The sequence below is a fragment of the Patella vulgata genome, chromosome 3 (assembly GCF_932274485.2).
Source record: "Patella vulgata chromosome 3, xgPatVulg1.2, whole genome shotgun sequence".
Taxonomy (NCBI): Eukaryota; Metazoa; Mollusca; class Gastropoda; family Patellidae; genus Patella; species Patella vulgata.
This window is the reverse complement of record NC_065881.2, coordinates 76,860,461-76,883,227: the sequence shown is the minus strand read 5'-3', so window position 1 is coordinate 76,883,227 and position 22,767 is coordinate 76,860,461. Positions and strand designations below refer to the sequence as shown.

Below are 22,767 nucleotides of genomic sequence, written 5' to 3'. Positions count from 1 at the left end.
AATAATACTAGATTCTCTTCTGACATGATGTGTCTTGAACGCTTTTGATCAGGCGTCAAAAGCTTTGGCACCCATCGCGCTGAAACCTTTGTCTTTTCCAAAGTTTCAGTGATAATAGAATGAACTCTCTCCTGGCTAATACCAACTACCCTAGCTATGAATCGTTCAGTAACTCGCCGGTCATTCATTATCAGATCATGGATTTTTTGTACAATTTCAGGTGTTGACACAGTTTTTAGTCGACCAGGGCGTGGTTCGTCTTCAATGCTGTCCCGGCCACGCTTGAATTCAGCTGACCACCTTTGAATTGTGGCATATGAAGGAGCATCATCTCCCAATGTCTCAACCATATCATTATGTATGGCTTTCGGTGTTAGACCCTTTTTATGCAGATACTTAATCACAGCTCTCGCCTCGATATGGTCCATTTTCTGATAACAACAGACCCTACTTGATTGTTATGACCTGTCACAACCAAACAGTTTAAACGAATGTGATGAAAGTTTGTGACAGAGCCCGAGGAACATAATAGTGCACGTGCAAAACGTGGTATCATTGTGTTGCACGGTTTTCCAATCGAGGCTCACTACTTATCAATCACCCCTCGTATTATTATCTTTAAACTTAAGGTTATATTTAAAAAAAACTGATTTTTATACGCCTACATTTTCATGTGGACGTATATTGTCGTCGCCCCTGTCCGTCAAAACCTATCTTTTTAGCACGTTCTTTGTCCTTCTCTTGCAAAATATGATTGTATCTTGCTTGCAACCGCTTGGTTTTATCTTCTTATAAACTCAGCTCTTCATATTGTATAAAGTACGACTTCAGCTTAAGTGAAATGAGTTTAACGTCCTACTGTTCTGCTCCGACTGGGCTAATGAAGATGGTAAGCTTAAAGGACAATATTGGTGCCAGTCATTATTACACATGTGATACAACTGGTTAAATACATTCCAAATATAATTTTAACACAGAGATCATTGCTACGGGAGACGTGTAACAAACACGTGAAGAAACGGGAAGTGACGCCAAACATGACAAACACGAGTTGTCCTTCTATATAACTGACTGAAGTAACGAGCGATAGCAGACAAACGATCGAATTTCATTTCACTGATAATTCCGTTGAAGTTGAAAAGTTATTATATGGGACGGTGAGAGGGTGGCTGAATGGTTAGCACGTGCGCGCTGTATCATAAGGCCTGTCACTGAGTCAACTGGCGTTGTTTCGAATCCCCGGTTGTACGTAACAAAGAGTAGGGTTGCCTGTCCAACCTCGTGGGTTTTCTCCGGGTTCTCCCACTGCTAAGGACCCGTACTCGCAAGCGAATTATTGAAATAAAATTAAAACCATATGTTAGTCCCGAAATGACCTAGTCTGTGTCGAGTGGACGTTAAACCCCATTTCTCTCTCTCTCTGAAATGAAATGGGTTTAACGTCCAACTTTTCTGCTCCTGCTCCGACTGGGCTAATGAACAGTGGCGGCGCCAGCCGTCGGTGATTGGTGGGGCAAAGCTGGGGCAAAGTCCAAGGTGAAGGGGGCAAAGGCACGAGCTTTAACTAGGGGTAGGGGGCCTCCCCCAGAATATTTTGAAAAACAGGTTGCCGGAAATGCAGCCTGTCAGTATTTCAGGCACTGATCGATGAACGGACTTGCGAATCACGACGAAGCCCACTCACGAGCGTCAAAGTAGGGAGTTCCTCCCCAGAAAATTTTGAAAAATAGACTGCCGGAAATGCTGTCTTACAGTATTCTGTCAGGCACCGATCGTCGAGATAAATAGATCTGACCAGATACCGCCCGTCGCCTGATCACTAGTTTATCCGACTAGAGAACAAAATGTCAAACGAACGGATTTGCGAACCTCAACGAATTCCCCTTGTGAGCGCCAAAGTAGCGATTCCATTGGGGACATCGCCAAGAAAATTTTGAAAAATAGACTTTCGGAAATGCTCTACAACATGCAAGTTTATGACTGAGTGGGGATGTAGGATTTATTCACCGTAGAAGGTCAATACCGAAACGTATCACAAATACTTTTTGTTATTTTCTAAAATTATTTTTTTTGGGGGGGGGGGGGGGGCAAACAGAGGGCAGACCAGATTAATGGGGATCAAATGCCCGCCTTGTCCCCCCCCCCTCTGGCGCCGCCACTGCTAATGAAGATGGTAAGCTTAAGTGAACTGTGTTGAAATCTAAAGTTTGTTCTGATATTATTGATTTTATATCACAGATCCGTGTCTTGATAATCCATGTTTAAATAATGGAAGTTGTATGCGCGAAGGATCGACCTATACCTGTTCCTGTATGATGGATTACACTGGTAAAAACTGTGAAATACTAGTTCCACGTAAGTTGATCATGTAATTAAAGACACAAGATGCCAGATAGTTACAAATATATATCAAACATACAAACTATTTTAAAGAATAAATAGAAACCAATGTAAACTTTTAATGGCCATAACTTTAGCAAGAGATGATGGAATTTAGTTTATATTGAGTTCAAGCTGCCATCATTAATGTTGGCCTCGATGAAAACAAACTTGTTATTCTCTGGTAGCAGACTGACGTGCTATGATAAAAGTGACTTTCGACAACCATAGTGTAGGATTGATGAATATGTATTATTATCTTTAAACTTAAAGTTATCTTTAAAAAACTGATTTTTATATGCCTACATTTTCATGTGGACGTATATTGTCGTCGCCCCTGTCCGTCAAAACCTGTCTTTTTAGCACGTTCTTTGTCCTTCTATTGCAAAATATGATCGTATCTTGCTTGCAACCGCTTGGTTTTATCTTCTTATAAACATTGCTCTTCATATTGTAATAAAGTACGACTTCAGCCTAAGTGAAATGAGTTTAACGTCCTACTGTTCTGCTCCGACTGGGCTAATGAAGATGGTAAGCTTAAAGGACAATATTGGTGCCAGTCATTATTACACATGTGATACAACTGGTTAAATACATTCCAAATATAATTTTAACACAGAAATCATTGCTACGGGAGACGTGTAACAAGCACGTGAAGAAACGGGAAGTGACGCCAAACATGACAAACACGAGTTGTCCTTCTATATAACTGACTGAAGTAACGAGCGATAGCAGACAAACGATCGAATTTCATTTCACTGATAATTCCGTTGAAGTTGAAAAGTTATTATATGGGACGGTGAGAGGGTGGCTGAATGGTTAGCACGTGCGCGCTGTATCATAAGGCCTGTCATTGAGTCAACTGGCGTTGTTTCGAATCCCCGGTTGTACGTGACAAAGAGTAGGGTTGCCTGTCCAACCTCGTGGGTTTTCTCCGGGTTCTCCCACTGCTAAGGACCCGTACTCGCAAGCGAATTATTGAAATAAAATTAAAACCATATGTTAGTCCCGAAATGACCTAGTCTGTGTCGAGTGGACGTTAAACCCCATTTCTCTCTCTCTCTGAAATGAAATGGGTTTAACGTCCAACTTTTCTGCTCCTGCTCCGACTGGGCAAATGAACAGTGGCGGCGCCATCCGTCGGTGATTGGTGGGGCAAAGCTGGGGCAAAGTCCAAGGTGAAGGGGGCAAAGGCACGAGCTTTAACTAGGGTTAGGGGGCCTCCCCCAGAATATTTTGAAAAACAGGTTGCCGGAAATGCAGCCTGTCAGTATTTCAGGCACTGATCGATGAACGGACTTGCGAATCACGACGAAGCCCACTCACGAGCGTCAAAGTAGGGAGTTCCTCCCCAGAAAATTTTGAAAAATAGACTGCCGGAAATGCTGTCTTACAGTGTTCTGTCAGGCACCGATCGTCGAGATAAATAGATCTGACCAGATACCGCCCGTCGCCTGATCACTAGTTTATCCGACTAGAGAACAAAATGTCAAACGAACGGATTTGCGAACCTCAACGAATTCCCCTTGTGAGCGCCAAAGTAGCGAGTCCATTGGGGACATCGCCAAGAAAATTTTGAAAAATAGACTGTCGGAAATGCTCTACAACATGCAAGTTTATGACTGAGTGGAGATGTAGGATTTATTCACCGTAGAAGGTCAATACCGAAACGTATCACAAATACTTTTTGTTATTTTCTAAAATTATTTTTTTTTTGGGGGGGGGGGGTCAAACAGAGGGCAGACCAGATTAATGGGGATCAAATGCCCCCCTTGCCCCCCCCCCTCTGGCGCCGCCACTGCTAATGAAGATGGTAAGCTTAAGTGAACTGTGTTGAAATCTAAAGTTTGTTCTGATATTATTGATTTTATATCACAGATCCGTGTCTTGATAATCCATGTTTAAATAATGGAAGTTGTATGCGCGAAGGATCGACCTATACCTGTTCCTGTATGATGGATTACACTGGTAAAAACTGTGAAATACTAGTTCCACGTAAGTTGATCATGTAATTAAAGACACAAGATGCCAGATAGTTACAAATATATATCAAACATACAAACTATTTTAAAGAATGAATAGAAACCAATGTAAACTTTTAATGGCCATAACTTTAGCAAGAGATGATGGAATTTAGTTTATATTGAGTTCAAGCTGCCATCATTAATGTTGGCCTCGATGAAAACAAACTTGTTATTCTCTGGTAGCAAACTGACGTGCTATGATAAAAGTGACTTTCGACGACCATAGTGTAGGATTGATGAATATGTATTATTATCTTTAAACTTAAAGTTATCTTTAAAAAACTGATTTTTATACGCCTACATTTTCATGTGGACGAATATTGTCGTCGCCCCTGTCCGTCAAAACCTGTCTTTTTAGCACGTTCTTTGTCCTTCTCTTGCAAAATATGATCGTATCTTGCTTGCAACCGCTTGGTTTTATCTTCTTATAAACATTGCTCTTCATATTGTAATAAAGTACGACTTCAGCTTAAGTGAAATGAGTTTAACGTCCTACTGTTCTGCTCCGACTGGGCTAATGAAGATGGTAAGCTTAAAGGACAATATTGGTGCCAGTCATTATTACACATGTGATACAACTGGTTAAATACATTCCAAATATAATTTTAACACAGAGATCATTGCTACGGGAGACGTGTAACAAGCACGTGAAGAAACGGGAAGTGACGCCAAACATGACAAACACGAGTTGTCCTTCTATATAACTGACTGAAGTAACGAGCGATAGCAGACAAACGATCGAATTTCATTTCATTGATAATTCCGTTGAAGTTGAAAAGTTATTATATGGGACGGTGAGAGGGTGGCTGAATGGTTAGCACGTGCGCGCTGTATCATAAGGCCTGTCACTGAGTCAACTGGCGTTGTTTCGAATCCCCGGTTGTACGTGACAAAGAGTAGGGTTGCCATTCCAACCTCGTGGGTTTTTCGTCGGGTTCTCCCACTGCTAAGGACCCGTACTAGCAAGCAAATTATTGAAATAAAATTAAAACCATATGTTAGTCCCGAAATGACCTAGTCTGTGTCGAGTGGACGTTGAACCCCATTTCTCTCTCTCTCTGAAATGAAATGGGTTTAACGTCCAACTGTTCTGCTCCGACTGGGCTAATGGACAGTGGCGGCGCCAGCCGTCGGTGATTGGTGGGGCAAAGCTGGGGCAAAGTCCAAGGTGAAGGGGGCAAAGGCACGAGCTTTAACTAGGGGTAGGGGGCCTCCCCCAGAATATTTTGAAAAACAGGTTGCCGGAAATGCAGCCTGGCAGTATTTCAGGCACTGATCGATGAACGGACTTGCGAATCACGACGAAGCCCACTCACGAGCGTCAAAGTAGGGAGTTCCTCCCCAGAAAATTTTGAAAAATAGACTGCCGGAAATGCTGTCTTACAGTATTCTGTCAGGCACCGATCGTCGAGATAAATAGATCTGACCAGATACCGCCCGTCGCCTGATCACTAGTTTATCCGACTAGAGAACAAAATGTCAAACGAACGGATTTGCGAACCTCAACGAATTCCCCTTGTGAGCGCCAAAGTAGCGAGTCCATTGGGGACATCGCCAAGAAAATTTTGAAAAATAGACTGTCGGAAATGCTCTACAACATGCAAGTTTATGACTGAGTGGGGATGTAGGATTTATTCACCGTAGAAGGTCAATACCGAAACGTATCACAAATACTTTTTGTTATTTTCTAAAATTATTTTATTTTTGGGGGGGGGGGGGGCAGACCAGATTAATGGGGATCAAATGCCCCCCTTGTCCCCCCCCCCCTCTGGCGCCGCCACTGCTAATGAAGATGGTAAGCAAAAGTGAACTGTGTTGAAATCTAAAGTTTGTTCTGATATTATTGATTTTATATCACAGATCCGTGTCTTGATAATCCATGTTTAAATAATGGAAGTTGTATGCGCGAAGGATCGACCTATACCTGTTCCTGTATGATGGATTACACTGGTAAAAACTGTGAAATACTAGTTCCACGTAAGTTGATCATGTAATTAAAGACACAAGATGCCAGATAGTTACAAATATATATCAAACATACAAACTATTTTAAAGAATGAATAGAAACCAATGTAAACTTTTAATGGCCATAACTTTAGCAAGAGATGATGGAATTTAGTTTATATTGAGTTCAAGCTGCCATCATTAATGTTGGCCTCGATGAAAACAAACTTGTTATTCTCTGGTAGCAGACTGACGTGCTATGATAAAAGTGACTTTCGACGACCATAGTGTAGGATTGATGAATATGTATTATTATCTTTAAACTTAAAGTTATCTTTAAAAAATTGATTTTTATACGCCTACATTTTCATGTGGACGTATATTGTCGTCGCCCCTGTCCGTCAAAACCTGTCTTTTTAGCACGTTCTTTGTCCTTCTCTTGCAAAATATGATCGTATCTTGCTTGCAACCGCTTGGTTTTATCTTCTTATAAACATTGCTCTTCATATTGTAATAAAGTACGACTTCAGCTTAAGTGAAATGAGTTTAACGTCCTACTGTTCTGCTCCGACTGGGCTAATGAAGATGGTAAGCTTAAAGGACAATATTGATGCCAGTCATTATTACACATGTGATACAACTGGTTAAATACATTCCAAATATAATTTTAACACAGAGATCATTGCTACGGGAGACGTGTAACAAGCACGTGAAGAAACGGGAAGTGACGCCAAGCGAATTATTGAAATAAAATTAAAACCATATGTTAGTCCCGAAATGACCTAGTCTGTGTCGAGTGGACGTTAAACCCCATTTCTCTCTCTCTCTGAAATGAAATGGGTTTAACGTCCAACTTTTCTGCTCCTGCTCCGACTGGGCTAATGAACAGTGGCGGCGCCAGCCGTCGGTGATTGGTGGGGCAAAGCTGGGGCAAAGTCCAAGGTGAAGGGGGCAAAGGCACGAGCTTTAACTAGGGGTAGGGGGCCTCCCCCAGAATATTTTGAAAAACAGGTTGCCGGAAATGCAGCCTGGCAGTATTTCAGGCACTGATCGATGAACGGACTTGCGAATCACGACGAAGCCCACTCACGAGCGTCAAAGTAGGGAGTTCCTCCCCAGAAAATTTTGAAAAATAGACTGCCGGAAATGCTGTCTTACAGTATTCTGTCAGGCACCGATCGTTGAGATAAATAGATCTGACCAGATGCCGCCCGTCGCCTGATCACTAGTTTATCCGACTAGAGAACAAAATGTCTAACGAACGGATTTGCGAACCTCAACGAATTCCCCTTGTGAGCACCAAAGTAGCGAATACATTGGGGACATCGCCAAAGAATTTTTGAAAAATAGACTGTCGGAAATGCTCTACACATCCAAGTTTACGACTGAGTGGGGATGTAGGATTTATTCACCGTAGAAGGTCAATACCGAAACGTATCACAAATACTTTTTGTTATTTTCTAAAATTATTTTTTTTTGGGGGGGGGGGGCAAACAGAGGGCAGACCAGATTAATAGGGATCAAATGCCCCCCTTGTCCCCCCCCCCCTCTGGCGCCGCCACTGCTAATGAAGATGGTAAGCTTAAGTGAACTGTGTTGAAATCTAAAGTTTGTTCTGATATTATTGATTTTATATCACAGATCCGTGTCTTGATAATCCATGTTTAAATAATGGAAGTTGTATGCGCGAAGGATCGACCTATACCTGTTCCTGTATGATGGATTACACTGGTAAAAACTGTGAAATACTAGTTCCACGTAAGTTGATCATGTAATTAAAGACACAAGATGCCAGATAGTTACAAATATATATCAAACATACAAACTATTTTAAAGAATAAATAGAAACCAATGTAAACTTTTAATGGCCATAACTTTAGCAAGAGATGATGGAATTTAGTTTATATTGAGTTCAAGCTGCCATCATTAATGTTGGCCTCGATGAAAACAAACTTGTTATTCTCTGGTAGCAGACTGACGTGCTATGATAAAAGTGACTTTCGACAACCATAGTGTAGGATTGATGAATATGTATTATTATCTTTAAACTTAAAGTTATCTTTAAAAAACTGATTTTTATATGCCTACATTTTCATGTGGACGTATATTGTCGTCGCCCCTGTCCGTCAAAACCTGTCTTTTTAGCACGTTCTTTGTCCTTCTATTGCAAAATATGATCGTATCTTGCTTGCAACCGCTTGGTTTTATCTTCTTATAAACATTGCTCTTCATATTGTAATAAAGTACGACTTCAGCCTAAGTGAAATGAGTTTAACGTCCTGCTGTTCTGCTCCGACTGGGCTAATGAAGATGGTAAGCTTAAAGGACAATATTGGTGCCAGTCATTATTACACATGTGATACAACTGGTTAAATACATTCCAAATATAATTTTAACACAGAGATCATTGCTACGGGAGACGTGTAACAAGCACGTGAAGAAACGGGAAGTGACGCCAAACATGACAAACACGAGTTGTCCTTCTATATAACTGACTGAAGTAACGAGCGATAGCAGACAAACGATCGAATTTCATTTCACTGATAATTCCGTTGAAGTTGAAAAGTTATTATATGGGACGGTGAGAGGGTGGCTGAATGGTTAGCACGTGCGCGCTGTATCATAAGGCCTGTCATTGAGTCAACTGGCGTTGTTTCGAATCCCCGGTTGTACGTGACAAAGAGTAGGGTTGCCTGTCCAACCTCGTGGGTTTTCTCCGGGTTCTCCCACTGCTAAGGACTCGTACTCGCAAGCGAATTATTGAAATAAAATTAAAACCATATGTTAGTCCCGAAATGACCTAGTCTGTGTCGAGTGGACGTTAAACCCCATTTCTCTCTCTCTCTGAAATGAAATGGGTTTAACGTCCAACTTTTCTGCTCCTGCTCCGACTGGGCTAATGAACAGTGGCGGCGCCATCCGTCGGTGATTGGTGGGGCAAAGCTGGGGCAAAGTCCAAGGTGAAGGGGGCAAAGGCACGAGCTTTAACTAGGGTTAGGGGGCCTCCCCCAGAATATTTTGAAAAACAGGTTGCCGGAAATGCAGCCTGGCAGTATTTCAGGCACTGATCGATGAACGGACTTGCGAGTCACGACGAAGCCCACTCACGAGCGTCAAAGTAGGGAGTTCCTCCCCAGAAAATTTTGAAAAATAGACTGCCGGAAATGCTGTCTTACAGTGTTCTGTCAGGCACCGATCGTCGAGATAAATAGATCTGACCAGATACCGCCCGTCGCCTGATCACTAGTTTATCCGACTAGAGAACAAAATGTCAAACGAACGGATTTGCGAACCTCAACGAATTCCCCTTGTGAGCGCCAAAGTAGCGAGTCCATTGGGGACATCGCCAAGAAAATTTTGACAAATAGACTGTCGGAAATGCTCTACAACATGCAAGTTTATGACTGAGTGGGGATGTAGGATTTATTCACCGTTGAAGGTCAATACCGAAACGTATCACAAATACTTTTTGTTATTTTCTAAAATTATTTTTTTTTGGGGGGGGGGGGTCAAACAGAGGGCAGACCAGATTAATGGGGATCAAATGCCCCCCTTGCCCCCCCCCCCTCTGGCGCCGCCACTGCTAATGAAGATGGTAAGCTTAAGTGAACTGTGTTGAAATCTAAAGTTTGTTCTGATATTATTGATTTTATATCACAGATCCGTGTCTTGATAATCCATGTTTAAATAATGGAAGTTGTATGCGCGAAGGATCGACCTATACCTGTTCCTGTATGATGGATTACACTGGTAAAAACTGTGAAATACTAGTTCCACGTAAGTTGATCATGTAATTAAAGGCACAAGATGTCAGATAGTTACAAATATATATCAAACATACAAACTATTTTAAAGAATGAATAGAAACCAATGTAAACTTTTAATGGCCATAACTTTAGCAAGAGATGATGGAATTTAGTTTATATTGAGTTCAAGCTGCCATCATTAATGTTGGCCTCGATGAAAATAAACTTGTTATTCTCTGGTAGCAGACTGACGTGCTATGATAAAAGTGACTTTCGACGACCATAGTGTAGGATTGATGAATATGTATTATTATCTTTAAACTTAAAGTTATCTTTAAAAAACTGATTTTTATACGCCTACATTTTCATGTGGACGTATATTGTCGTCGCCCCTGTCCGTCAAAACCTGTCTTTTTAGCACGTTCTTTGTCCTTCTCTTGCAAAATATGATCGTATCTTGCTTGCAACCGCTTGGTTTTATCTTCTTATAAACATTGCTCTTCATATTGTAATAAAGTACGACTTCAGCTTAAGTGAAATGAGTTTAACGTCCTACTGTTCTGCTTCGACTGGGCTAATGAAGATGGTAAGCTTAAAGGACAATATTGGTGCCAGTCATTATTACACATGTGATACAACTGGTTAAATACATTCCAAATATAATTTTAACACAGAGATCATTGCTACGGGAGACGTGTAACAAGCACGTGAAGAAACGGGAAGTGACGCCAAACATGACAAACACGAGTTGTCCTTCTATATAACTGACTGAAGTAACGAGCGATAGCAGACAAACGATCGAATTTCATTTCACTGATAATTCCGTTGAAGTTGAAATGTTATTATATGGGACGGTGAGAGGGTGGCTGAATGGTTAGCACGTGCGCGCTGTATCATAAGGCCTCTCATTGAGTCAACTGGCGTTGTTTCGAATCCCCGGTTGTACGTGACAAAGAGTAGGGTTGCCTGTCCAACCTCGTGGGTTTTCTCCGGGTTCTCCCACTGCTAAGGACCCGTACTCGCAAGCGAATTATTGAAATAAAATTAAAACCATATGTTAGTCCCGAAATGACCTAGTCTGTGTCGAGTGGACGTTAAACCCCATTTCTCTCTCTCTCTGAAATGAAATGGGTTTAACGTCCAACTTTTCTGCTCCTGCTCCGACTGGGCTAATGAACAGTGGCGGCGCCAGCCGTCGGTGATTGGTGGGGCAAAGCTGGGGCAAAGTCCAAGGTGAAGGGGGCAAAGGCACGAGCTTTAACTAGGGGTAGGGGGCCTCCCCCAGAATATTTTGAAAAACAGGTTGCCGGAAATGCAGCCTGGCAGTATTTCAGGCACTGATCGATGAACGGACTTGCGAATCACGACGAAGCCCACTCACGAGCGTCAAAGTAGGGAGTTCCTCCCCAGAAAATTTTGAAAAATAGACTGCCGGAAATGCTGTCTTACAGTATTCTGTCAGGCACCGATCGTCGAGATAAATAGATCTGACCAGATACCGCCCGTCACCTGATCACTAGTTTATCCTACTAGAGAACAAGATGTCAAACGAACTGATTTGCGAACCTCAACGAATTCCCCTTGTGAGCGCCAAAGTAGCGAGTCCATTGGGGACATCGCCAAGAAAATTTTGAAAAATAGACTGTCGGAAATGCTCTACAACATGCAAGTTTATGACTGAGTGGGGATGTAGGATTTATTCACCGTAGAAGGTCAATACCGAAACGTATCACAAATACTTTTTGTTATTTTCTAAAATTATTTTTTTTGGGGGGGGGGGCAAACAGAGGGCAGACCAGATTAATGGGGATCAAATGCCCCCCTTGTCCCCCCCCCCTCTGGCGCCGCCACTGCTAATGAAGATGGTAAGCTTAAGTGAACTGTGTTGAAATCTAAAGTTTGTTCTGATATTATTGATTTTATATCACAGATCCGTGTCTTGATAATCCATGTTTAAATAATGGAAGTTGTATGCGCGAAGGATCGACCTATACCTGTTCCTGTATGATGGATTACACTGGTAAAAACTGTGAAATACTAGTTCCACGTAAGTTGATCATGTAATTAAAGACACAAGATGCCAGATAGTTACAAATATATATCAAACATACAAACTATTTTAAAGAATGAATAGAAACCAATGTAAACTTTTAATGGCCATAACTTTAGCAAGAGATAATGGAATTTAGTTTATATTGAGTTCAAGCTGCCATCATTAATGTTGGCCTCGATGAAAACAAACTTGTTATTCTCTGGTAGCAGGCTGACGTGCTATGATAAAAGTGACTTTCGACGACCATAGTGTAGGATTGATGAATATGTATTATTATCTTTAAACTTAAAGTTATCTTTAAAAAACTGATTTTTATACGCCTACATTTTCATGTGGACGTATATTGTCGTCGCCCCTGTCCGTCAAAACCTGTCTTTTTATCACGTTCTTTGTCCTTCTCTTGCAAAATATGATCGTATCTTGCTTGTAACCGCTTGGTTTTATCTTCTTATAAACATTGCTCTTCATATTGTAATAAAGTACGACTTCAGCTTAAGTGAAATGAGTTTAACGTCCTACTGTTCTGATCCGACTGGGCTAATGAAGATGGTAAGCTTAAAGGACAATATTGGTGCCAGTCATTATTACACATGTGATACAACTGGTTAAATACATTCCAAATATAATTTTAACACAGAGATCATTGCTACGGGAGACGTGTAACAAGCACGTGAAGAAACGGGAAGTGACGCCAAACATGACAAACACGAGTTGTCCTTCTATATAACTGACTGAAGTAACGAGCGATAGCAGACAAACGATCGTATTTCATTTCACTGATAATTCCGTTGAAGTTGAAAAGTTATTATATGGGACGGTGAGAGGGTGGCTGAATGGTTAGCACGTGTGCGCTGTATCATAAGGCCTGTCATTGAGTCAACTGGCTTTGTTTCGAATCCCCGGTTGTACGTGACAAAGAGTAGGGTTGCCTGTCCAACCTCGTGGGTTTTCTCCGGGTTCTCCCACTGCTAAGGACCCGTACTCGCAAGCGAATTATTGAAATAAAATTAAAACCATATGTTAGTCCCGAAATGACCTAGTCTGTGTCGAGTGGACGTTAAACCCCATTTCTCTCTCTCTCTGAAATGAAATGGGTTTAACGTCCAACTTTTCTGCTCCTGCTCCGACTGGGCTAATGAACAGTGGCGGTGCCAGCCGTCGGTGATTGGTGGGGCAAAGCTGGGGCAAAGTCCAAGGTGAAGGGGGCAAAGGCACGAGCTTTAACTAGGGGTAGGGGGCCTCCCTCAGAATATTTTCAAAAACAGGTTGCCGGAAATGCAGCCTGGCAGTATTTCAGGCACTGATCGATGAACGGACTTGCGAATCACGACGAAGCCCACTCACGAGCGTCAAAGTAGGGAGTTCCTCCCCAGAAAATTTTGAAAAATAGACTGCCGGAAATGCTGTCTTACAGTATTCTGTCAGGCACCGATCGTCGAGATAAATAGATCTGACCAGATACCGCCCGTCGCCTGATGACTAGTTTATCCGACTAGAGAACAAAATGTCAAACGAACGGATTTGCGAACCTCAACGAATTCCCCTTGTGAGCGCCAAAGTAGCGAGTCCATTGGGGATATCGCCAAGAAAATTGTGAAAAATAGACTGTCGGAAATGCTCTACAACATGCAAGTTTATGACTGAGTGGGGATGTAGGATTTATTCACCGTAGAAGGTCAATACCGAAACGTATCACAAATACTTTTTGTTATTTTCTAAAATTATTTTTTTTGGGGGGGGGGGGCAAAAAGAGGGCAGACCAGATTAATGGGGATCAAATGCCCCCCTTGCCCCCCCCCCCCCCCCCCTGGCGCCGCCACTGCTAATGAAGATGGTAAGCTTAAGTGAACTGTGTTGAAATCTAAAGTCTGTTCTTATATTATTGATTTTATATCACAGATCCGTGTCTTGATAATCCATGTTTAAATAATGGAAGTTGTATGCGCGAAGGATCGACCTATACCTGTTCCTGTATGATGGATTACACTGGTAAAAACTGTGAAATACTAGTTCCACGTAAGTTGATCATGTAATTAAAGACACAAGATGCCAGATAGTTACAAATATATATCAAACATACAAACTATTTTAAAGAATGAATAAAAACCAATGTAAACTTTTAATGGCCATAACTTTAGCAAGAGATAATGGAATTTAGTTTATATTGAGTTCAAGCTGCCATCATTAATGTTGGCCTCGATGAAAACAAACTTGTTATTCTCTGGTAGCAGGCTGACGTGCTATGATAAAAGTGACTTTCGACGACCATAGTGTAGGATTGATGAATATGTATTATTATCTTTAAACTTAAAGTTATCTTTAAAAAACTGATTTTTATACGCCTACATTTTCATGTGGACGTATATTGTCGTCGCCCCTGTCCGTCAAAACCTGTCTTTTTATCACGTTCTTTGTCCTTCTCTTGCAAAATATGATCGTATCTTGCTTGTAACCGCTTGGTTTTATCTTCTTATAAACATTGCTCTTCATATTGTAATAAAGTACGACTTCAGCTTAAGTGAAATGAGTTTAACGTCCTACTGTTCTGGTCCGACTGGGCTAATGAAGATGGTAAGCTTAAAGGACAATATTGGTGCCAGTCATTATTACACATGTGATACAACTGGTTAAATACATTCCAAATATAATTTTAACACAGAGATCATTGCTACGGGAGACGTGTAACAAGCACGTGAAGAAACGGGAAGTGACGCCAAACATGACAAACACGAGTTGTCCTTCTATATAACTGACTGAAGTAACGAGCGATAGCAGACAAACGATCAAATTTCATTTCACTGATAATTCCGTTGAAGTTGAAAAGTTATTATATGGGACGGTGAGAGGGTGGCTGAATGGTTAGCACGTGCGCGCTGTATCATAAGGCCTGTCATTGAGTCAACTGGCTTTGTTTCGAATCCCCGGTTGTACGTGACAAAGAGTAGGGTTGCCTGTCCAACCTCGTGGGTTTTCTCCGGGTTCTCCCACTGCTAAGGACCCGTACTCGCAAGCGAATTATTGAAATAAAATTAAAACCATATGTTAGTCCCGAAATGACCTAGTCTGTGTCGAGTGGACGTTAAACCCCATTTCTCTCTCTCTCTGAAATGAAATGGGTTTAACGTCCAACTTTTCTGCTCCTGCTCCGACTGGGCTAATGAACAGTGGCGGTGCCAGCCGTCGGTGATTGGTGGGGCAAAGCTGGGGCAAAGTCCAAGGTGAAGGGGGCAAAGGCACGAGCTTTAACTAGGGGTAGGGGGCCTCCCCCAGAATATTTTCAAAAACAGGTTGCCGGAAATGCAGCCTGGCAGTATTTCAGGCACTGATCGATGAACGGACTTGCGAATCACGACGAAGCCCACTCACGAGCGTCAAAGTAGGGAGTTCCTCCCCAGAAAATTTTGAAAAATAGACTGCCGGAAATGCTGTCTTACAGTATTCTGTCAGGCACCGATCGTCGAGATAAATAGATCTGACCAGATACCGCCCGTCGCCTGATCACTAGTTTATCCGACTAGAGAACAAAATGTCAAACGAACGGATTTGCGAACCTCAACGAATTCCCCTTGTGAGCGCCAAAGTAGCGAGTCCATTGGGGATATCGCCAAGAAAATTGTGAAAAATAGACTGTCGGAAATGCTCTACAACATGCAAGTTTATGACTGAGTGGGGATGTAGGATTTATTCACCGTAGAAGGTCAATACCGAAACGTATCACAAATACTTTTTGTTATTTTCTAAAATTATTTTTTTGGGGGGGGGGGGGGCAAAAAGAGGGCAGACCAGATTAATGGGGATCAAATGCCCCCCTTGCCCCCCCCCCCCCCCTGGCGCCGCCACTGCTAATGAAGATGGTAAGCTTAAGTGAACTGTGTTGAAATCTAAAGTCTGTTCTTATATTATTGATTTTATATCACAGATCCGTGTCTTGATAATCCATGTTTAAATAATGGAAGTTGTATGCGCGAAGGATCGACCTATACCTGTTCCTGTATGATGGATTACACTGGTAAAAACTGTGAAATACTAGTTCCACGTAAGTTGATCATGTAATTAAAGGCAAAAGATGCCAGATAGTTACAAATATATATCAAACATACAAACTATTTTAAAGAATGAATAAAAACCAATGTAAACTTTTAATGGCCATAACTTTAGCAAGAGATGATGGAATTTAGTTTATATTGAGTTCAAACTGCCATCATTAATGTTGGCCTCGATGAAAACAAACTTATTCTCTGGTAGCAGACTGACTTTCTATGATAGAAGTGACTTTGGATGACCATAGTGTAGGATTGATCAATATGTATTATTATCTTTAAACTTAAAGGGACAATAACACTCTTGCTGGCTTGACAGCTCCAGAAAATAAAAAATAGCTTTATTCTAAGTACTAGATGTGTTAGTGACTGTCCTACTTCTTGTGTAAATTATCCATTAAATCCTATTTTACTTGTCCAAAGGGTTCAAAAATATATTTAAATCCAAGTCACATTTGAAAAGCTTTACGTCGGGCATTTAAATCATTTAGTTGAATTTTTCCAATTTTTTAAATTAGGTGTGTTAAGATGAAATTTGTATCATCAATTAATTGGAATATTGTAAAATAGTACAATTTGTTGAACAGAAAAAAGATTGGGACATATTATTCAGTTACAACAAGAGTGGTATTGAGCCTTTAAGGTTATATTTAAAAAACTGATTTTTATACGCCTACATTTTCATGAGGACGTGTATTGGTCGTCGCCCCCGTCCGTCAAAACCTATCTTTTTAGCGCGTTCTCTGTCCTTTTCTTGCAAAATATGATCGTATCTTGCATGGCAACCGCTTGTTTTTATCTTCTTATAAACTTAGCTCTTCATATTGTAATAAAGTACGACTTCAGCTGAAGTGAAATGAAATGGTGTGTGTGTGTGGGGGGGTGGGGTTGGGGTGGGGGGGTGGCTGAATGGTTAGCACGTGCGCGCTGTATCATAAGGCCTGTCATTGAGTCAACTGGCGTTGTTTCGAATCCCCGATTGTACGTGACAAAGAGTAGGGTTGCCTGTCCAACCTCGTGGGTTTTTCGTCGGGTTCTCCCACTGCTAAGGACCCGTACTAGCAAGCAAATTATTGAAATAAAATTAAAACCATATGTTAGTCCCGAAATGACCTAGTCTGTGTCGAGTGGACGTTGAACCCCATTTCTCTCTCTCTCTGAAATGAAATGGGTTTAACGTCCAACTGTTCTGCTCCGACTGGGCTAATGAACAGTGGCGGCGCCAGCCGTCGGTGATTGGTGGGGCAAAGCTGGGGCAAAGTCCAAGGTGAAGGGGGCAAAGGCACGAGCTTTAACTAGGGGTAGGGGGCCTCCCCCAGAATATTTTGAAAAACAGGTTGCCGGAAATGCAGCCTGGCAGTATTTCAGGCACTGATCGATGAACGGACTTGCGAATCACGACGAAGCCCACTCACGAGCGTCAAAGTAGGGAGTTCCTCCCAGAAAATTTTGAAAAATAGACTGTCGGAAATGCTGTCTTACAGTATTCTGTCAGGCCCCGATCGTCGAGATAAATAGATCTGACCAGATACCGCCCGTCGACTGATCACTAGTTTATCCGACTAGAGAACAAAATGTCAAACGAACGGATTTGCGAACCTCAACGAATTCCCCTTGTGAGCGCCAAAGTAGCGAGTCCATTGGGGACATCGCCAAGAAAATTTTGAAAAATAGACTGTCGGAAATGCTCTACAACATGCAAGTTTATGACTGAGTGGGGATGTAGGATTTATTCACCGTAGAAGGTCAATACCGAAACGTATCGCAAATACTTTTTGTTATTTTCTAAAATTATTTTTTTTGGGGGGGGGGGGTGCAAACAGAGGGCAGACCAGATTAATGGGGATCAAATGCCCCCCCTTGTCCCCCCCCCTCTGGCGCCGCCACTGCTAATGAAGATGGTAAGCTTAAGTGAACTGTGTTGAAATCTAAAGTTTGTTCTGATATTATTGATTTTATATCACAGATCCGTGTCTTGATAATCCATGTTTAAATAATGGAAGTTGTATGCGCGAAGGATCGACCTATACCTGTTCCTGTATGATGGATTACACTGGTAAAAACTGTGAAATACTAGTTCCACGTAAGTTGATCATGTAATTAAAGACACAAGATGCCAGATAGTTACAAATATATATCAAACATACAAACTATTTTAAAGAATGAATAGAAACCAATGTAAACTTTTAATGGCCATAACTTTAGCAAGAGATGATGGAATTTAGTTTATATTGAGTTCAAGCTGCCATCATTAATGTTGGCCTCGATGAAAACAAACTTGTTATTCTCTGGTAGCAGACTGACGTGCTATGATAAAAGTGACTTTCGACGACCATAGTGTAGGATTGATGAATATGTATTATTATCTTTAAACTTAAAGTTATCTTTAAAAAACTGATTTTTATATGCCTACATTTTCATGTGGACGTATATTGTCGTCGCCCCTGTCCGTCAAAACCTGTCTTTTTAGCACGTTCTTTGTCCTTCTCTTGCAAAATATGATCGTATCTTGCTTGCAACCGCTTGGTTTTATCTTCTTATAAACATTGCTCTTCATATTGTAATAAAGTACGACTTCAGCTTAAGTGAAATGAGTTTAACGTCCTACTGTTCTGCTCCGACTGGGCTAATGAAGATGGTAAGCTTAAAGGACAATATTGGTGCCAGTCATTATTACACATGTGATACAACTGGTTAAATACATTCCAAATATAATTTTAACACAGAGATCATTGCTACGGGAGACGTGTAACAAGCACGTGAAGAAACGGGAAGTGACGCCAAACATGACAAACACGAGTTGTCCTTCTATATAACTGACTGAAGTAACGAGCGATAGCAGACAAACGATCGAATTTCATTTCACTGATAATTCCGTTGAAGTTGAAAAGTTATTATATGGGACGGTGAGAGGGTGGCTGAATGGTTAGCACGTGTGCGCTGTATCATAAGGCCTGTCATTGAGTCAACTGGCGTTGTTTCGAATCCCCGGTTGTACGTGACAAAGAGTAGGGTTGCCTGTCCAACCTCGTGGGTTTTCTCCGGGTTCTCCCACTGCTAAGGACCCGTACTCGCAAGCGAATTATTGAAATAAAATTAAAACCATATGTTAGTCCCGAAATGACCTAGTCTGTGTCGAGTGGACGTTAAACCCCATTTCTCTCTCTCTCTGAAATGAAATGGGTTTAACGTCCAACTTTTCTGCTCCTGCTCCGACTTAGCTAATGAACAGTGGCGGCGCCAGCCGTCGGTGATTGGTGGGGCAAAGCTGGGGCAAAGTCCAAGGTGAAGGAGGCAAAGGCACGAGCTTTAACTAGGGGTAGGGGGCCTCGACCAGAATATTTTGAAAAACAGGTTGCCGGAAATGCAGCCTGGCAGTATTTCAGGCACTGATCTATGAACGGACTTGGGAATCACGACGAAGCCCACTCACGAGCGTCAAAGTAGGGAGTTCCTCCCCAGAAAATTTTGAAAAATAGACTGCCGGAAATGCTGTCTTACAGTATTCTGTCAGGCACCGATCGTCGAGATAAATAGATCTGACCAGATACCGCCCGTCGCCTGATCACTAGTTTATCCGACTAGAGAACAAAATGTCAAACGAACGGATTTGCGAACCTCAACGAATTCCCCTTGTGAGCGCCAAAGTAGCGAGTCCATTGGGGACATCGCCAAGAAAATTTTGACAAATAGACTGTCGGAAATGCTCTACAACATGCAAGTTTATGACTGAGTGGGGATGTAGGATTTATTCACCGTAGAAGGTCAATACCGAAACGTATCACAAATACTTTTTGTTATTTTCTAAAATTATTTTTTTTGGGGGGGGGGGGCAAACAGAGGGCAGACCAGATTAATGGGGATCAAATGCCCCCCTTGTCCCCCCCCCCCCTCTGGCGCCGCCACTGCTAATGAAGATGGTAAGCTTAAGTGAACTGTGTTGAAATCTAAAGTCTGTTCTGATATTATTGATTTTATATCACAGATCCGTGTCTTGATAATCCATGTTTAAATAATGGAAGTTGTATGCGCAAAGGATCGACCTATACCTGTTCCTGTATGATGGATTACACTGGAAAAAACTGTGAAATACTAGTTCCACGTAAGTTGATCATGTAATTAAAGGCACAAGATGCCAGATTGTTACAAATATATAGCAAACATACAAACTATTTTAAAGAATGAATAGAAACCAATGTAAACTTTTAATGGCCATAACTTTAGCAAGAGATGTTGGCCTCGATGGAAACAAACTTATTCTCTGGTAGCAGACTGACGTGCTCTGATAGAAGTGACTTTGGATGACCATAGTGTAGGATTGATCAATATGTATTATTATCTTTAAACGTAAGGTTATATATAAAAAAAACTGATTTTTATACGCCTACATTTTCACGTGGACGTATATTGTCGTCGCCCCTGTCCGTCAAAACCTATCTTTTTAGCACGTTCTTTGTCCTTCTCTTGCAAAATATAATCGTATCTTGCATGGCAACCACTATTTTTATCTTCTTATAAACTTAGCTATTCATATTGTAATAAAGTACGACTTCTGCTTAAGTGAAATGAAATGAAATGGGTTTAACGTCCTACTACTGTTCTGCTCCGATTGGGTTAATGATGATGGTAAGCTTAAATGAACTGTGTTGAAATCTAAAGTTTGTTTTGATGTTATTGATTTTATATCACAGATCCGTGTTTTGATAGTCCATGTTTAAATAAAGGAAGTTGTATGCGCGAAGGATGGACCTATACCTCTATGATGGATTACACTGGTAAAAACTGAAATACTTCCACGTAAGTTGATCATGTAATTAAAGGCACAAGACTCCAGATTGTTATAAATATATATCAAACTATTTTAAAGAATGTACAGAAACCAATGTAACCTTTTAATGACCATAACTTTAGCAAGAGATGATGAAATTTAGTTTATATTGAGTTCAAACTGCCATTTTCATGTGGACATTGTCGTCTCCCCTGTCCGTCCGTGTGTCTGTTCACCTTTTGTTTGTGAACACTCTACAGGTAACAATTGTTATTCGATTTTGACGAAACTTGACATATAGGTTTATATACCAAAGATCTCGGTTCCTGTCGATATTGGCATGTTTCAGACCGTAACTTCATGGATTATGGCTTCTGATTGTACAAAATCACATTTCCATGTGGGCGTATATTGCCGTCGCCCCTGTCGGTCCACAATTTGTGTGTGGACACTCTACAGGACACAATTCTTATCCGATTTTGACGAAACTCGAAATATAGGTTTATCTCCAAAAGATCTCGATTCCTTTCGATAAAAGAATGTATCGGATCGAAACTTCATGGACTATGGCCCCGGAGTATACGAAAAAACGCGTTTTTAGCTTGTGGGCACTCTAGATGTCACATTTTCTTTCCAATTTAGAGGAAACTTGAAATGTATGGTTATAACCAAACGATCTCGGTTCCGTTCGATATTTGCGCAAATCGGACCGCAACGTTCTGGATTATAGTCACTGATTGTACGAAAAAACGCGTTTTTAGATTGTGGTCTCCCTAGAGGTCACAATTATTATCCGGTTTAAAAAAACCCGTTCAAATATATCACTGTTTCACCGTAATGATGATTAAGTTCGAATGTCGTGAAAATCGGACCGAAACTGCCGGACAAAATGGCCGCATGATGTACGCAAATAGTGTTAAAGTATGTGAATCTCTGGAAACATCGTAAAAACGACGAGGTAAATAAATCTGGAACAACATCAAGATGGACGGCACGGGTTGAACAACAGGTGAAAAGACATAGCCACACCCTGTGTTCTGTTGTACCATGTGTTGACAAATAATGGACCTGCAAAGTCTACTCCGAAATAGGGGAATGGTGGCGATTCTTAAACTCTTGAAGTCAGGTAGTGGTGGCGTTGGTGGTGGTTGATACGGCTTACCTTCATATTTTCGACAGGTTACACATTGATGAATAAGTTTTCTGACGTACTGTCGTCCACGAATTATCCAATAGTTTGATCTCAGCTCAGTTTCTTTAATGCCATTATGTAAAACCTTTCTATGGTAGCTGGTGACGACTATAGACTTGTAAAATAATGACTGGGGTCTATGTTTCATTTTCGGCGTTTTATCGGTAACTTTTATATATCATTAAATATTAAAATTAAAAAATAATTTTCTAATTTTACACGACAAAGAAATCAATTCATTGGCTTCTGAAAGTATCTAAAAAAAAATCTGAAATTTAAACTCTTATGAAAATATTTTCTACGTTTCAAAAAGTCTTGAAGTTAAAATCTTGAAATGAAAATGTCCAGAAAAATATAATGAATTATCAACATTATTACACCAGAGGGCGTTAGCGTATGTGTACAACTTTGATACAGACTATAGATTAGAAATTAAAAGTAGACTTTTTCACGAGTGGAAGTGGGCCCCTGTTGTGTTTACAGTAATTAGTTGCATGAAACAGAAATTAAGCTCGAGATATAATAACAATACAAATAACTTCTATAATTTAAACAGCTAGAAAAATTAGGACAAAGGCCTTTCTTACATATTCGCTGTTATTTGTTTATTATCATCCATTT

General features: G+C 41.0%; 2 protein-coding genes across 3 annotated transcripts in view; both read left to right on the top strand.

Moving 5' to 3' along the window:
* The window catches only part of LOC126816409 (b(0,+)-type amino acid transporter 1), an 87,925-nt gene that overhangs the window by 26,153 nt on the left and 39,005 nt on the right, over positions 1 to 22,767 (top strand). The window lies entirely within an intron of this gene.
* Positions 1 to 22,767, top strand: part of LOC126816408 (adhesive plaque matrix protein 2) — a 30,314-nt gene that overhangs the window by 3,972 nt on the left and 3,575 nt on the right. Inside the window, exons 4-14 of one of the 2 annotated variants that reach the window (XM_050542897.2) lie at positions 2,239 to 2,355; positions 4,258 to 4,374; positions 6,264 to 6,380; positions 7,989 to 8,105; positions 10,008 to 10,124; positions 12,024 to 12,140; positions 14,046 to 14,162; positions 16,066 to 16,182; positions 18,153 to 18,269; positions 20,172 to 20,288; positions 20,878 to 20,983. In XM_050542897.2, coding sequence (XP_050398854.1) covers positions 2,239 to 2,355; positions 4,258 to 4,374; positions 6,264 to 6,380; positions 7,989 to 8,105; positions 10,008 to 10,124; positions 12,024 to 12,140; positions 14,046 to 14,162; positions 16,066 to 16,182; positions 18,153 to 18,269; positions 20,172 to 20,288; positions 20,878 to 20,972 — 1,265 coding nt within the window. In that variant the 3' untranslated portion in view covers positions 20,973 to 20,983. The remainder of the gene's footprint in view (positions 1 to 2,238; positions 2,356 to 4,257; positions 4,375 to 6,263; positions 6,381 to 7,988; positions 8,106 to 10,007; positions 10,125 to 12,023; positions 12,141 to 14,045; positions 14,163 to 16,065; positions 16,183 to 18,152; positions 18,270 to 20,171; positions 20,289 to 20,877; positions 20,984 to 22,767) is intronic. The other variant, XM_050542899.2, reaches the window with a different exon arrangement.